The 18,201-nt window shown below is 48.3% G+C and overlaps 1 protein-coding gene across 1 annotated transcript; it reads left to right on the top strand.

The window, feature by feature from the left end:
* Positions 1-653: 653 nt before the first annotated feature.
* On the top strand, positions 654-11,291 carry spred2a (sprouty related EVH1 domain containing 2a; the record flags this gene model as incomplete). The annotated part of the gene is made up of 6 exons (XM_079730287.1): positions 654-991; positions 6,728-6,902; positions 8,214-8,382; positions 8,702-8,766; positions 10,186-10,326; positions 10,533-11,291. The coding sequence occupies exons 1-6, from the start codon at positions 966-968 to the stop codon at positions 11,289-11,291; spliced, it is 1,335 nt and encodes a 444-aa protein (XP_079586413.1). The 5' UTR covers positions 654-965.
* Positions 11,292-18,201: the final 6,910 nt, after the last annotated feature.

Here is an 18,201-nt window from a genome sequence, read left to right on the forward strand (position 1 = left end):
TTGTAAATCTGTTGAAAATGTCTCAACTGATCAGTCAGTGATCATTGTATAGCACTACGGCACATCACAGTTAATTAACTAGCCTATACAAATGCTGTGGCAGCAGGGACCGACCGCTGGATGTCGCCATGTGATGATCTTCTACCCTAACCCTTCTGCATCTGGACGGGGTTGTTCCTTTGATTATATCTGTTCTATCTTATTCAACCTGTCTAAATATACCAATTGTATGGTCAGGGTTTCAGTTTAATGTAAAATATCTAATCTAATCTAATATAATATAATCTAATATAATATAATACAATACATATAACATAGTCTACTACATGCAGAAATCTCAGCTGTATTGGTTAATATCATGTGAGAAACCAGTCGTGGATCCGACAGCCCAGGCCCTATCAGAGGTCTTATTCTACGGTGGTATGATGGAGATCCAAGATCATGCTGGCTTCTATAGCTCGTTATTAACAGTATTAGCCATACCATCGCCTCTTAATCAGCGTCGGTTCACAGCATCTACCACATACGTGCTGAAGACCTTTGCTTTGACGTCATCACTTCCGCTACCCCCCCCCCCCCCCCCCCCCCCCCCCCCCGCCCAGTCCACCTCCAGGGTCGGTTTCTGCCTGCAGATCCAACATGGAGTAGCGGGAGATGGGGCTCGTACGGGGCCATCCTCACCGACCTCACCGAACAGTTTCAAACCACCGCCATCGACGCAAACCCCCGGGGGTAAAGCATCCGACGCGTTTCACGGGGATCATCCCGCCGCAGCCGCTTCGATCACCGCGGGGAGGAAGGAGCGGTGAAGCGTCGGGGAGATAAGGACGACAACACCAGACACAATACAGCCAGGGGGAACTCGGTTGCCACGGCGTGCAACTACTGTGCTGCTCAAGGACAAGGGCAGGAAGACATGGCACTATGGATGAGCCTGGGGATCTGTTCGTAGGGGAGAAGGGAAGATGACCGAGGACACACACCCAGACGAGTGAGTAGCTCTACACGTCTTCTCCCCGTGGTATCTGGTGGACCAGCCCTCCGCTGGCCTCCCCTCACCGGCCAAGAGCCTCCCTCACATGCCCTCCTCGGTCCAGGGAGCCGGGGAGCCGGGCTACAATTTGCACCTCATGTAACAGTTAGGGGCGCTGCGGGGCCCCTGGTCAGACCGTTTGTCCAGGAGAGGATGGGGGGGGGGGGGGCGCGTCCCCAGTGCGGGATAGTTAGTCCGGACTCCAACCACTCCCCCGTCCGTCCGGGGGAGTGGCAGTCTCTTTAAGTTTATTCGCAGATGTGACACTTTAGTAAATCCAGCTCACACGGGGTTCTTCTCGTGTGGTAACAGCAGAGCGGGGTATTATCCAAGCAGCCCCCCATGCATGGACTGGAGCCGGCTGGTTTCTCCTTCAGATCGGTCGTTGTTCTTTTTGCTATACGGCCACAAGCAGAACCAGTGAAGGTGTCTGATGTCTCCAACCCTATTTCTTTATCGTTATGCCCAGGCCTTTATGTTTTCTAAGTATTCACTTTTATTTGAACAGTGTCTTTCATTCATGTAAATTAGCCCGAATTCCGTCCTAAAGTATACCATCTTCGAAACAGTAGACCTGAGAGCAGCGGCGTAACCAGCGGTTTCCACATTGGGGCGGAATGGGGGGCACTGTCAAAAACGGAAACATAAGACCAAATACACCATTACTTTGAATCCACGAGGCACACCATGCTTAAAGTGGGTGGGTTAAACATTAATATTTGTAATTACACAATATGTGATAACAAGTAGTAATAACCAACCCCCAATTTACAAATATCTAAAATAATTAGGATAATTCGGTTGCAAACACTTATTACTTATACTGCAGCCAAACATGATTTTTTAAAAATGCTTCAATTTGCACCAGAAGGGCTATTAGTCTTTCAAATTGTTTTATGCCAATAATGTGAAAAGTTAAATATTCCAATGACATTAACATTTCAGACAATTCAGAAAAAGGATATGTTGCAAATTAACCATAATATTAAAAGTGACAGTTTTAACCAGCGGCATGAATAATATTTGATATCAGCCTGCGCACTGTATACGAACATTCAGTCGAGGTGGAGATTAAACTTTTTAAATAAGCAGAAATACTTTTAAATTAGTACAGTTAGTAATTACATTCACCAAGGGGCTGTATTTAAAGCTACAAAAAGAATGCAAAAAAAATAATAATAATAATTCAACACAACTCTAATGTCGCCCAGCTGGTGGGGGGGCGATGACATCATCGTTTGCATCTCAGGCGTCCACACGCATCCTAACACAAAACCGCATAGGTCCGTTTTTATTTGAATTCACGCTGGGACCTGTTTTTTCAGGTTCTCGGGCACCGGATCCGCTGGATCCGTCTGGATGGTCGGCCCAAACGCACAAGGCTTATGCGGTTTCACCAAAAAATCGTTTCTCTGTGGACTTGGCCTCAGCCTCTTCATGTATCACCACTCCTGATGGTAGCACTCCTGGTATCCATCCCCTGAGTCTCAGCCTCTCCATGTCTTACCCCTCCTGCTGGTAGAACTCCTCGTATTACTCCTCTGAGTCTCAGCCTCTCCACATATCACCCCTCTTGCTGGTGGCATGTATCGCTCCCCTGAGTCTCAGCCTCTCAATGTATCAACCCTCCGGGTGGTAGCACATATCACTCCCCTGAGTCTCAGACTCTCCATGAGTAACATCAGCACGGGACTCATCCTGAACGCTGACACATTGAGCGAGTTCGGCGTGCGGTATCTTTAAGAAATAATCTCATTGGCTGTCAGCATTTTCCCTCTCAGAAATGAAGACATATCCCCGCACATGTTGATTGTTCTTATTCTTATTATGATATATGTAAAGCACATTTTGAATCACGTTTGTTTTAATAGTGTATGTTATCCACAAAGTACCGTTCCTGAAGTACGGTATAGGATTGGTCCTGCTTGCATGTCAATCAAGACCTCTTCCTGATAAGTAGGTGGTTCTTGGTGTAGTTATCAAAGCTGTGCCAAGACCTTCTGTTTGGGCAGACTGGACACAGGCCCTCATGGACACGGCCTGCTGCCTGCACACACATTCATTTGCGCACAGTCATGGCTGTGCACAAACACACGTAAACGTGCAAAGAATACACATTCGCACAACATCCCCAGCCTAATAGCCTCTCTGAATCATCAACCTAAGCACTTCTTTAGAGCCCAAATGTAGGACCGCTATGTCCTATATGCACAAAGGGAAGGGTTGCCTCTTTTGGCGCATTTCCACCGGAGGGTGCGGGTCGCTTCTGTACGCAAAGGTGCGGCACGGTTCCCGTTTCTACCGCCAAAAGTGATCCATAAAACTTTTTTTGCAGTCAGTTCAGCTGAAGATATTCATATGATAGCTGTGTTTATCGTTTTTGTGGAAAAAACAGTTTTGAGAAGAGAGAACATGGTTTTGAGTACAGTGTTTAATTTTGCAAGATATTTGTTGAGTTTTGACAAAATAGTTAACTCTTTTCAGTTTTGTGCCAACTAGCCCAGCTGCTGTCCTACCAGGCACTAGCGGACAAAAGTACATTTTCTGCTGCTCATATGTTGATTTGAATGGAACACGATAGACCTCCATGTTGCATTAACACTAGTTTATTATTGATCAAATTGACCATGGGCCTCCCCAAAAAACAATGCGCTTGTTCAGAAGTCCAGTCGATACGTCCCGCGGCCGTGTGGGATACCCGATGACAATGAGTCAAGGTCGAGCCCATGTCCCTCTGTATGAGCCCATTTCCCTCTGGTATGAGCACATTTCCCTCTGTATGAGCCCATGTCCCTCTGTATGAAGCCATGTCCTCATGATGCCAATCTAGACACCGATCCCCTCCTCACTCAGCCTCTGTTTAAGCAGCCCTTATTTCATGACTTTTGGTCATAAAATAGTTAGTTTTAAATCGACAATCCTTGGATAACAATGAAAGACGGTCCATGTTCCACTGAGAGAGAGGGGAGCAATCTGCTGTCGCTCCCCACAGATCCTGGCCTCAGAAACCCCTTGCCGCTTCCTATTAGCACCACAATGAAGACACAAGCCCTCGAGCAGGCCTCCTCGGTCTGTGTCTGTGTGCTTGTGTTTCTGTATCTGTGTCTCTGTATGTGTATTGGTGCAGGAGAGGTGTAGGGTCCTATAAATCGATCTAAATAACTCTTTACTAAGTCTTTACTTTACTTAAGGCACAAAGAATACAAAGCCATTCGATGGTCCATGTAAATGTGCCATGTTTGATGCCAAACGAGAACCTGATGTGCATCATGGGGCCAAAGAAAAGGCTTCAGTCTTCTTCCAAAGAGTCTGATCACCCAGGATGGACTTGCACAACAAGTGTGTGTGTGTTTCTGTATGTGTTTCTGTGTGTGTGTGTGTGTGTGTGTGTGTTTCTGTGTGTGAGTATGTGTGTGAGTATGTGTGAGTATGTGTGAGTGTGTGTGTGTGTGGGCAGAGGATGGTAAGTGAGAGCTGTTCCATGCATGTTGTATCTTCGGTGTGTCTCCCCTGCATGACAAAGCTATGAGGAGGTCAGTGTTATCACAGCCTGTTTCTTATCAGTACATGCGGGCGGACACAGGTAGAACACAATAAAGAACATGGAGTTGTTTGACTTCGCTAATGTTAGCACTGCCGGTGGAATAGTGGATATATCACTGGATGATATGTGAGCAGTACCAGTGCTTTGATGAGACACTGTATGCTCTGGGCCTTTGTTTGTGGTAAAACTCTGAACAGAAATTACCTTCTCTGTGAGTTTGTTCCATTTCCCGTTTCCCGGGAAACTGTTACTGTCTGCATCCCCTATAATCCAGGCTGCCAGAAACAAACGATACCTTTAATTGATCTATTGATCTATTAATTCAATAATTTAGTGATTAAATTATGACCTAAAACCTCAAAATAGCTTGCACTGACTGCCAAGCATGCGAATAGAAATGTTACCATCCACATATTAACTTTTATTAAAGTCACAATGTGTCACATTTTAACAAGCTCTTAGCCTAAAATAACCTGGACATATCAGTTGTCACCGCTGATCTTAATTGATTTCATTTATCTTATCAACAAAATCACATCCTATAGCTATATATTCTTCAAATAAAAAATGCTGGCCAGCCCGTACCTCTCTCTTTGTTTACAAGAATCTTCCTATGCCCCGCCCACTCACCCTCAACCCCTCCCACTCACTCTCAACCCCTCCCACTCACCCTCAACCCCTCCCACTCATTCTCAACCCCTCCCATTCACCCTCAACCCCTCCCACTCACCCTCAACCCCTCCCACTCACCCTCAACCCCTCCCACTCATTCTCAACCCCTCCCATTCACCCTCAACCCCTCCCACTCACCCTCAACCCCTCCCACTCACCCTCAACCCCTCCCACTCATTCTCAACCCCTCCCACTCACCCTCAACCCCTCCTACTCACCCTCAACCCCTCCCACTCACCCTCAACCCCTCCCACTCATTCTCAACCCCTCCCACTCACCCTCAACCCCTCCCACTCACCCTCAACCCCTCCCACTCACCCTCAACCCCTCCCACTCATTCTCAACCCCTCCCACTCACCCTCAACCCCTCCCACTCACCCTCAACCCCTCCCACTCACCCTCAACCCCTCCCATTCACCCTCAACCCCTCCCACTCATTCTCAACCCCTCCCACTCACGCCAACCAGCCAGCGAGGTATGCTACTTTGCGTCACAAAGTTGCACTGCCAGTCAGACTGGACAGAACCCTGCATTGTTGTCATTCTCAAAGCCTCCCCACTAGGGACTGGGAGGTTAATAACAGAGGATGGATGCTGGATTGAGATGGATGAATGCATGAACGCCCACTTCTCTTTGTGGGCCTGACAGAGTTGGGACCTATAGGCCTACAATATGCCCATGCAAGCACACATACACACGCACACACAGATTTTTCAATTTGTATAAAGACTGTAAATACTCCACTATTAGTTAAGGAAGTATTTAAAAGTATTAAATATTAAGCATAAAAAAAAAGACTCCAAAGAGGATTGAACCCCTGCGTATTTTTGTGTGTGTGTTTGTGTGTATGTGGCTATGTCTTGCAGCATGGTTGTGCGAGCATGTGTTTGAATGTATGCACAATCAATGCAAGCTTTTGGCTAATGCACAATGGTTTTAGGGTGTCAGCGTGTTAGGGTGTCAGCGTGTTAGAGTGTCATCGTGTTTGCGGTGTCAGAGTGTAGGAGGTGTTATGGTGTCAGGGTCTAAGGGTGTTAGGGTGTCAGGGTATTGGGGTGTCGGTATTAGGGTGTCAGGGTATTGGGTGTCGCCACTGATTCCCCCAATCGATTCAATCCCCATTCACAAGGTCCGGATTTGATTTGGGTTCTGATCAATTCATTTAAACTCCATCTCCCTGCTGGCCACGCCCGGCTGGCCACGCCCTGCCGGCCACGCCCTGCTAGCCACGCCCGGCTGGCCAAGCCCGGCTGCCAGTAGAAGGATATATGAAAAGACCTCTTGGGGGTTTGGTCAACCACCACGCTCACCATATTTGTGAGCGTCCGTGTGTGCGTGCGTGTGTGGATCGTCTGTAACAGTAGCATGTGTACACGCTGTATCTAAACAGTAAACGTTTTTATATTCAATTGACGACCGCTCAGACAGCCCAGTTCTGGGAGCGATGGGAGCTGACCCTGTCCCTCTGTGTCCCACAGCGACAGCTACCTGGTGCGCGTGAAGGCGGTGGTGATGACCCGAGATGACTCCAGCGGGGGCTGGCTGGCCCAGGACGGCTGCCTCAGCCGGGTGGGCGTGTGCAGGGTGCTATCAGCCGAGCTACTGGGACAGCGGGCCTTCTTTATCCACGGGGAGCGCCTCAAAGACCAGCAGGTGGGTGATCTAACTGTGCCCCTGACCTGGCTCGTGGTATCATGAGGGTATGAGGTCTGCTTCACGAGCATGTTGTGGATAAAGATTGCGGTCTGCAACCTCTACTCCATGTCTGGAAGTGCTCCACCCAACAGGACCACCTGAGAACACAGCTCCAGGACCCTCTTAACGTAGAAACACTCATAATTGCCTCTTTTCCACCGACAGTACCAGATTAACTCGCCACGACTTAACGTGGCACGACTTGGTTTGGTTCCAGGCAAGTCGTGTTGCCATCTAGAATAGTACCTCTTCAACTTGGGCGGGCCGCATAGCACGCATGCGGGAAACTGCGTATGCTTATCCACGCGACAAATAAACAGACAGGGCTACACACAGGAGCGTCTCCACCTCTGTCAGCGTCCACGGCGTGTTCTTGCGCTTTGATCCTGCGGTGTTCAATAATCAATCACTATTGTTGACTGAACGCTGATGCTAGTATTTAAAGATGCCGGTTTCGTGCCGAAAATGGAATCCCCATCTGAAATCGCACCCCCTCTCCGTGTGAACACGCTTTCGCTTATTTCGTCTATGCTTTCTAGTGTGACATCATGCATGCATGTATGACTTGTAAACTATTAGGTAATTTAGTGCCCTCGTAGTTGTGACATCGCTTTCTGTGACAAGTTGCTGATCTTGTGACGATATGATATAAACACTGCTATAACGCGGAGAGGGGCTGCGATTTTAAATGGGATTCCATTTTCGGCACAACACCTGGTGCCGGGTTTCAGGCTCGGACGTCGCGCTCGTCCAGGGGTATAACTCTGGCCAATCAGTGGCCAGCAGCCTGTTTACGTCACACAAAAGTACCGGATCAGCTCTCATGGAACCTCGATAGAGGTGAGCCCAAGAAAGTAGCAGGTACCACATTATGGTGATAGAAACGCAAGGAAAGGCGGGCTGAGTCGAGGCAAGTTGAGCTGGTACTGTCGGTGGAAAAGGGGCAAATGAGACCCCCCATTGGCCCTAGTGTATCATAGTAGCATACGCCAACAGCCGGCTTCTCAATTAGTCATAAAGCCTGTTATGCATAGCATTATAATACATGGGATTCATTTATTCAATTTACTAATGAATGTTGAGAGGGGGTTAGCAAAAGCTCTGGTTAACGTATAAAAACAGCCCGCTGGAATAGATCCCAGGATACATAGCCTCTCGATGCTAGGCGCTTTAGAAGAGTAAATCAATAATTCCTTTTGGCCGCATTTCACCCCCATTATGTCCTGTTGTCATGATAGTATCAGCGGTTGATTGAGCCTCCATCACCAGGTGATCCTGGAGTGCTTCCTGAAGAAAGAGCTGGTCTACACCAAGGCCACGCCCACCTTCCACCACTGGAGGGTGGACAACAGGAAGTGTGGCCTGACCTTCCAGAGCCCGGCCGACGCCCGCGCCTTCGACCGCGGCGTGCGGAAGGCTGTCGAGGACCTGACAGAAGGTGTTTGTGTGTGTGTGTGTATGTGTATGTTTGTGTGTGTGTGTGTGGTCCTCTTGCCAAAATGCCTGTTCCTCTCAGCTTTAAACATATATCATATATATATTCTTATTGTATCTTAGACCAGGCATGCAGAAGAAGTATTTGAATATGTAAGGAATAATATCAAGAAGATCCAAGTGCAATTTAAAGTGTCTCAATATGATTCAGAAAGGGTCTGACTGATCAGGGCGACAGTCAAATCCTTCTCCCTGTGTATATACTTTACTGCGTAATGGCTGATCAGACATCATGAACCAACACCCCCCGCTCCCTCCAGCAGGCTCCACAACCTCCTCCTCCACCCTGCAGAACGAGGCCGAGCTCGGGGACGATGACGTCTTCACGGTCAGTCTGCTCCTCTTCCTGCACCACCCACCTCCATACAAACCCTAACATCTAACCCATAGACCTGGACACCACTCCTAACCCTACAACTAAACTCAACCTCAAACCAAAACACTTAACCTACAACTATTCATTATTTTCTTAACCAGATCCTTGTCCAACCCAAACCTAATCATAACTAAACCATATACTTAACACACACACACACACACACACACACACACACACACACACACACACACACACACACACACACACACACACACACACACACACACACACACAACACACACAAGTCCAGAGGAATGTAAGCTCATCTGTTTGTTGCACATGTGTGTGTATACGTTTGAATTCCTGTGTTGCATAGCTCTTCTTAGTTGGCCTGGTTCCCCAGGCGAGGGAGGAGGGACAGAGATGAGTCATCATGCATCGACACAGAGCAGCCATCACTGCTCTTTCCTCTCCTCTGTTCCCAGCCTTAGCCCTCCTCTGTTCCTTTGAGCTCCATACCCATCCCCAGCCACAGTAAGGTGGACCAGTCTAGGATGATACTTGGAGCTCATGGACTTCAGACCCCCTATAGCCCACCAGCCTCTCCTGGAACACCTCCTTGCTCAAGGATGCATTCCTCTAGCCGTCTGCTCTGGGGTTTCTTGCAGAAGATGGGTTGGCGAGCCGGTAACGGAAAACACACATCATCATCATCATCATCATCATCATCATCATCATGTATCACTGGTACAGCTACAGGGGCTCTGGTATCGCTACAAGGGCCTCTGAGACAGCTACAGGGGCCTATGGTACAGCTACAGGGGCCCTGGTACAGCTGAAGGGGCCCCCGGTATAGCTACAGGGGCTCCTGATACAGCTACAGGGCCCGGGTATAGCTACAAGGGCCCCTGGTACAGCTACAGGGCCCGGGTATAGCTACAGAGACCCCTGGTATAGCTACAGGCCCTATGCGACCGGGGGTATGAAACGTGTCCTATGGGTGAAGCCTCACAGGACTATGCAATGAATGTATTTTCATTGAAATGTCAATTTAACTGAAGCTAAATTGACATGGAATTAAAATAAAGTTATTTCATACAGCCGTTCCATTAAAATGTCATCTTAGCCACGAAGAGGAAGTGCTGCAGTTTAGGTGCCTGCGGTCTGATCACTGAATCCCCCCCAGCAGGGAGACGGGGCAGGGGGGTCGATAACCCCCTCACCGCGGGGGACTGACCTGATGGTTAGGCACCATGGATAAACCCCCCACCGCAGGGGACTGGGTGAGGGTCTGTTAGGCACCATGGATAAACCCCCCACCGCAGGGGACTGGGTGAGGGTCTGTTAGGCACCATGGATAACCCCCCCACCGCGGGGGGCTGGGTGATTGCATCATGGTGTCATACTGACGCCCGCTCCTTCCCTCAGAACGCCACAGACAGCTCCTCCTCCAGCTCCTCCCTGAAGAGGGTCCCCGTGCAGCTCTTCAGCGAGCCGCGCCGCCACCACCGCTGCCTGCTAGGACACCTGTACGACCAGAGGCCCTCAGACCACTACCTCCTGGACCAGGTACCTCCACCTATGACCTCACCTCCTAGACCAGGTTCCAGAGCACAAGGATGCACCTGTAACTGATGACAAGCGGGCATAGCAGACACAGAAACACACACACACACACACACACACACACACACACACAGATAATGGGCTCTGAATGTCTTAGCCGTTTGCCCTGGAGGAGCCGCCGTGTGAACCATGATGTTCTGCGTCCGCAGTCGACCGCCATGTTCCCGCGCCACGTCAGCTTCCAAATCGACGAGGAGGAGATCGTCCGCATCAACCCCCGCGAGCGGGCGTGGCTGACGGGCTATGAGGACTACCGCCATGCCACCTCGTCCGGGTCCGGGGGCGACAAGCCGGCCCCGCCCACGGAGCCCGGCGACGCCTACGTGCACTTCGGCAAGAGCCCTCCGTCCAAACACGACTACACCGCGCCCCCGTCCCCCTACCCGCTGACCTGCGACCGGCGGCCCCTCGCCCTGGACCCCAAGGCTGAACCCCCCGCTTCCCGGGGGCAGCGGGACGCGGTGGTGAACGCCCAGCCCCACGGGGCGGGGGGGCGGCGCGGGCAGAAGGAGGAGGCGGGGGAGGACGGGACGGGCGGCTCGAAGCGCGCTCCGCGCTGCGTCTACTGCCGCGACGTGTTCCTCCAGGAGGAGAACGGGCGGGGCCGCTGCCAAGAGGCCCCGGACCCCGTGCGGACGTGTATCCGGCGGGTCAGCTTCATGTGGTGCGCCGACAGCCTGCTGTACCACTGCCTGTCGGACCCCGAGGGCGAGCCCTACGCCGAGGAGCCCTGCTCCTGCGACTGGGCCAGAGACGAGCGCTTCTGCCTGCGCTGGAGCGCACTGGCCGGCCTGTCGCTGCTGGCGCCCTGCATGTGCTGCTACGCCCCACTGCGGGCCTGCTACCGCTGTGGTGTGGCCTGCCACTGCTGCGGCGGCCGGCACAAGGCCATGGGCGGGTCCCAGTAGCAGGACAGAGGGCGGGGTTCAGCAGCAGGACAGAGGGCGGGGTTCAGCAGCAGGACAGAGGGCGGGGTTCAGCAGCAGGACAGAGGGCGGGGTTCAGTAGCAGGATAGAGGGCGGGGCCCAGTAGCAGGACAGAGGGCAGGCTTCAGCAGCAGGACAGAGGGTGGTCTTGTGGAGTGGGAGTGGCTACCTCGCTCGCATTATGTTCTTGTGTTGTGTTTGGTGTTTTGTTGTGGGCCAAATGATGTACTGTTTATTAGATTGAAACAGTGCCTACGTGATGTGTTTGTTTGTGTGGGTCTGTGTGTGTGTGTCTGTATGTGTGTGCATGCGTGCATCTTTGTGCATGCATCTGTTTACTTGTGCGTTTGTCTGTGTCTGTCTGTTTGTGAGTGTGTCTGTGTGTGTCTGTGTGCCTGCTTCTGTCTGTGCGTGGGTCTGTGTGTGTGTGTCAGTTTGTGTTTGCGTGCGTGTGTGTGCATCTGTGTGCATGCCTGGGTGTGCGTGTGTGCGCATCCCTGTGTGTGTGTGTGCGTGAGTGCTCTATTTGTGGACATGCAACAACTCCATATAAATATTACATTACAAATTGACATAGATATATGATATATAGATGTAAATATTGATACATATACAGTATATCGTTTGTGAGAGTGAGCATACATATACATAGTTATATGTATGTATACACAAATATATGTCCATATATATACATATGTATATACATGTATATAAAACAGGTACTTTATATTTTTGGTAAAAGCTTGAATGTTATTTTTCTTAGTATGTGAGCTATGTTTGAAGGACTCTGGTGTCCCCACCTATCAAAAGCACTGCTAAATCTGGATGAATAGAAACATACATATTAACATGTGCCAATAAGGGGGGATGGTGCCTATTCTTTGATTTATTCCTTCGGGGTTCTGTTGCGTTTGCTGCCGTGTGATTCCGGAGCTACGGTCAAGCCTACGTCGGCGCAGGCTTTTCCACTCTGGGCTTCTGCTACGTCACCAGCCACGCCCAGCGGGAACGGGCTGGAGATAATTGTGAAAAAACCCATACTGATGAATATACGATGTTCTCTGTTCATGCTCCATCTGTGTCATTAAATTCCCTGGAGGATGGTTTGTGTTATGACCTCCACCTCCGAGGTTGGTTTGTGTTATGACTTCGACCTCCGAGGTTGGTCTGTGTTATGACCTCTACCTCCGAGCGGTCAGCAGAAAGCAGAGCAACAGCCTTTTGTTTTAAGACCACGTGTGCGCGCGTCTGTGTGTGCGCGCACACGTGTCAGAGAACAGCATTTTGGCCATGCTTGTATCTATTTATGAGTTAAGCTGTAATTGTAGAAATATCTTTATAAATATTTGTCTACAAAAATATTTTCTTGAATATATTCAATATCATTTTCTTGGTTTTATCATTTACTTATCCTTGACTGACTTCCAAGTCTCTGGTGGGCCAGATAGATCTACAGATCTACAGGTAATTAACTGTAGATCTATAAATCTACAGTTAATAACTTGCAGGAGTTCCTGTTAACCAGATGACATATAACCAGAGGACTCATATAAAATACTTTAACCAGAGGACTAATATAATGTACTTTAACCAGAGGACTAATATAAAGTACCTTAAGCAGATGATTAATATCAATATATATTATAAATAACTAATATCAAGTACCTTCATGTTGGAGTGGGCGTTGACTGATCCTCATGGACAAGGTCTTCCACAGACACACATTGCGGTTGTTTTCCTACATTTTCATGCTCAGTTTCAGTTCTAAGTAAAAAAAAAAAAAACTAAAAAAAACTCATTAAAACACATTTCCCCTCGAAAGAGAGTCTTCACTTCATGGTAACTTACACATTTTTATTTGCTTTTGTATTTTTAATGCTACTTTTACTTTGCAGGCTAAACCAAATGGCTGCCTTCCTGCATTAAGTCATCCAAAGCTTTACAGGAACCATTGATCATCAAAAGTGTGACCTTCAGTTGCATTTAGAAGACATAAGGGCTAAACTGTAACTGATATGACAGCAAATGTATGTGGTGTGTAGTAAACAGGGCACTAGTATCACTAATAAGAAACATCAGTGCATTAGCTGAGTTTGCTACCTCAGCCTACCGTACATGATGCGTTGGTATGTTCGCGATACAGTGACCGCAGAAGAGAGATTTTGAAATAAAGAACCCAAACCTCTCTGCTCTCCACCAGGAGGAGGGTTCGCAGGAGAAGGGTTCAGCTATGATTGACAGGCAACATGGATTCCTTGAACCAAAAAGTTAAGTGAGCTGAGAAATGAGCCGGGAACAGCCGAATCGAAGTGGTCTCAGACAGATGAAGAAAATATATTCTCACAGAGCATTTCACTCATTAAGAGCTGACTGACTGCTTTGGCCTTTCTATAAAATTACACTCAAATGACGGCTCTTAATCGAAAGCACCTTTTCTATCCAAGAAATGTAAGGCTTTTCTCCAGTGAGTGGTTTAATTTAAAATGTATATTCTGGCTATGGCCCCTGCTAACACGAAACACAACCAACTTCAAACAATACTGTAGGTCTGTGGAGCAAAAGGAAAGATTTAAAATGTGTATCTTACAGTGAAGAACAGATGACCAAAGGAATTGAAGTACCTGAAGATTGAGGCCTTTTCAGACCTCATTGAAGTTTGGACTAAAAACAGTTCTGTGTATTCTGCTTAAGTGGGGGTTGCTCCGAGGACGAGATCTGATCCATGGAGAGAAACATGTCTTTAAAACCTGAATATGGAAAGTGAAAAACAAATTGCCTTGAAAGTCTCATCCATGTTTATTTCTGTTAGTGAGAAGACCATGAAACAGGACTTGATGTTTCATCAGACCACTGTCGTCCGTCCGTGAGCCTGGGCACTAATAACCAGACACTATCCAGCAGGGACCTGAGCGCCACATCCCTTGGGTCTCCACATCAAACATCTACCCAAAGTGGAGAGCCGACCTTAGGGCAACGGGAGGCTCACTTGTAGAAGCTCAACCTCCAGAAGCTGCACTGCAGAGGGGATGTGATCAGGGACAGGTTTAAACAGGCCAGAGGGGATGTGATCCGGGATTAAACAGGCCAGAGGGGATGTGATCCGGGCCGGGTCTAAACAGGCCAGAGGGGATGTGATCCGGGCCGGGTCTAAACAGGCCAGAGGGGATGCGATCCAGGCCGGGTCTAAACAGGCCAGAGGGGATGTGATCCGGGCCGGGTCTAGACAGGCCAGAGGGGATGTGATCCGGGCAGGGTCTAAACAGGCCAGAGGGGATGTGATCCGGGCAGGGTTTAAACCGGCCAGAGGGGATGTGATCCGGGCCGTGTCTAAACAGGCCAGACAGCCCCAGCCTGTCTGCCTGCCTGTTTACACTGACAGAATCTGAAACAAACGGGAACACGATACCCCCTCATGGTCTGCACTCCTGGACGAGGCCGGCCCCTCTCCCTCCCGCCCTCCCATCACGTGTCTGACACACCTCTCCTCCTCGAGATCTGTTCCAGCCATGGACATATTATAGAATGGACACCGGATTCCAAAATGGCGCCCATTCATTCCTATGTAAACTGCTCAATGGCGCAGGGCAACATCAGGGAGAGACATGCTTCCGCATCATGGGAGCATCATAAGCGAGAGGCCTGAGCGATCGCAGTCGCATTGTTTACCGACCACGGAAGGAAGGGCGTAGGAACAGGGGGGGACGGAGGGGACGTGTCCCCTCCAATATCGGAGACAGGCGCATTTGTCCCACCTAAAAATTATACCGGATCTGTCAGATTTCCGATATGTGTCCCCCCCCAATGTTAAACTCATTCCTACGCCCCTGCACGGAAGTATAAATCAACTTCATAAATATGAAAGATTGCTCCATATAACATATAATACCAACAACATAGTAAATGTATGTTGGCCTAGAAAACAATACAGTTGTTTTGCTGTTATTGCTTAAGAAACAGATTCCATCCAACTATTTACGAAAAATGCTATCAATAATTTATATACAAATAAATGGTTACATATCGATCAGCAACGAGGTTGGAGTAGCCTACCCACATAAATATTTGTAACAGGCCTACACCAACATTGTTAACTGTCATACATAGCTAAACAAGCAAATGAAAAATTAAATACTAACACAACTGAAATGTTTATTAGGCTATTAACAATATTATAAAAATGATACCGTAATGCACTCGTTCTTTGTCTTTGGATCTTTTGAATAAATGGATCAATAAATGGTGAATTGCAATGATCGCAAGCAGATCGTGAAGGTCATTGAGCAGCAGCTGAACCAGTCTAAAAATCCCTTTATCACTAAAAAGATTTTAGTGATAGAAAGTCACCACAGCGCCTAAAAACCGTCAACGTCATTCATGTTAAGTAAAAGGAAAAACCTCGGACACGAGAAGTTAACGGAGCCGTGCACTAGGCCCTCTCGAATGCCGGGCCGAAACAACATTTGTTTCACTACGACTCCTTTCAGCTGCCCACCCCTCCTTCTCCAGCAAAAAGTAATAACGTCAAACGGCTAATAAAAAGCTTGAGGTGGCGTTTTGAAAAGAGAAAAATTATTTTTTTAGTAAATTGGCATAAAGATAATTATGAGCCTTTGATTGATATCCAGTCATTTATGCGGAGACACATTCCTGTTCCCCACTTGTATTGGAGTGAACGGAGATATCTACTTCTGGGCCCCTTGAATCGAGGGACACGTCCAAAGCCCGCTTAAACAGCTGCAATACCAGGCTTGGCCGCTGAGCAGTGGTGGATTGCGGAAGTATGCACTGTTCCTGGGGGCTTGGTTCCAGCGCGTCTACCAGTCACACACGCAGCGTCTGTGATTGGTTAGTGCGGCAGGCGTCGTGTCCAGATACTCAGCCAGACAGGAAGCGGGCAGGACTCGAGCCAATGGGAATCTGAAGGAATTCAAGCTGTACGCGTTCATAATTCATCCAATTATTGAAAATTTAGATTCTACACACAATACTTTCTGTAAATGAAATTATAATGGTGGAAAGTTCACTCCTAAACTTTTAACTGGAAGATCGCCATTCTTTTAATGGCTAAACCATGCATATTTTAAGATATTGATAAATGCTTCCATCATCGATGACAGACCCTGAAGGTCAACTGGTTTTAGCCTGACTGTACTGGTACTGAAGAGCTCCACTAGCAGGAAGTTAAATATCGACTCATCACTTTGAGCTGGATTTGGTTTCTCATGTTCTTCACCGAGGCATAGAACCCCTTCCATCAGCAGTTTATGACACACCCAAAAACACACAAGAGACACCAAGTATTTATAAATCACTTTGCTTTATTTAAATCAGCGATAGGCAGTTATGCTATGAAAAAAACAAAAAGAAACATAAAAAGAACCAAAAATAAGATCCAACTACAATAATTGTACTTGGCACTGAATGACCTTGCTGTCGAGATATATATATATATATATATATATATATATATATATATATATATATATATATATATATTTGTGTGTATGTCTGTGTGCCAAGTGCCTTCAATATACATGGGCGATCAAAACAGATATTGCAAACGCCAGGTTTTAAATGGTCTTTTTGATGCCACAAGTATTCATTACAAACGACACCTCCTCAGTTACCAACCCCTCAATCCTCCTCCTCCCTCAGCCTCCGCAGATCAGTCTTACCTAGGAACACCCAAACACGGATGGGACAGAAAGCCAGAGGTGGGGGGGGGGGGGGGGGGGGGGGGGGGGGGGGGGGGGGGTGTTCTTCAGACAGATGGACCCCCCCCCCCCCCCCCCCCCCCCCCATATGACCTGGAGGGGAGCTGACTTACTTAGGATCTGAAGGGCTGGGTACCGATTGAATTATTTAGTATATGACACTTTCACCTTTACTCAGTAAGCACAGGACGTGATGCAATGCAAAGAAAACACATCCGATAAGACCATCCGACAATACATTTAATCCCCCCGCCCCGCCTGCAAAGAAGGCCGAACCAATCTCCTCTCAGAAACAAAAGCACATCCGTGATGTCGAGAAGAAAAAGAAAAACGACAAAGATTAGAAAAAATTAAATACAGACGCTGATTTAAACTTCACTCAAATTTTAAATGTGGCAAATGATTGCCCTGAGTGGAATGACATCCCTAGACATGAGGAAACCAACCGCTGTGTTCAACCCCATACCTCCCGTATATGCACTGGTGGTAGTGTTTCCGTATTACAAGGTTTAGTCCTTAGCTAAGCTAAAAGAAACTCAACCGATACCATTATAAATGTTCAGCAAACCTTCAAATGCAACACTTAAAAAAACTAAACACTAAATTGGCATCCCTGGAGACCCAGAGCCTTGTGGCCTTCATGAGACTCAATCCAAAGACCACCTCCTGGGCTCAGGGGAGGAATCAACCCAAAGACCACCTCCTGGGCTCAGGGGAGGAATCAACCCAAAGACCACCTCCTGGGCTCAGGGGAGGAATCAACCCAAAGACCACCTCCTAGGCTCAGGGGAGGAATCAACCCAAAGACCACCTCCTGGACAAAAGGGGAGGACTCAACCCAAAGACCACCTCCTGGACAAAAGGGGGGACTCAACCCAAAGACCACCTCCTTGAAAGAAGGTAGGACTCAAACCAAAGACCACCTCCTGGACAGAAGGGGGGCCTCACACCAAAGACCACCTCTGGGGACTCGAAGCACATGAGGGAGGAAATATATTCAAGACAACACCAAAGGCTGTGTCCAGGAGTTGGCTGTGTAACTCCGCAAATACAAAAAGCGTGTCTGGCTTGTAGTAGCCCTCGGCCAACTAGTGGAGCGGAGACCGGGGAGCAGCCAGTGCCTCAAGGAGACCGAGAGCCGGCAGAGAGGAGGACTTCAACAAGATGGCCGTCGACC

The sequence above is a fragment of the Pollachius pollachius genome (assembly GCF_949987615.1).
Source record: "Pollachius pollachius genome assembly, chromosome: 2".
NCBI lineage: Eukaryota > Metazoa > Chordata > Actinopteri > Gadiformes > Gadidae > Pollachius > Pollachius pollachius.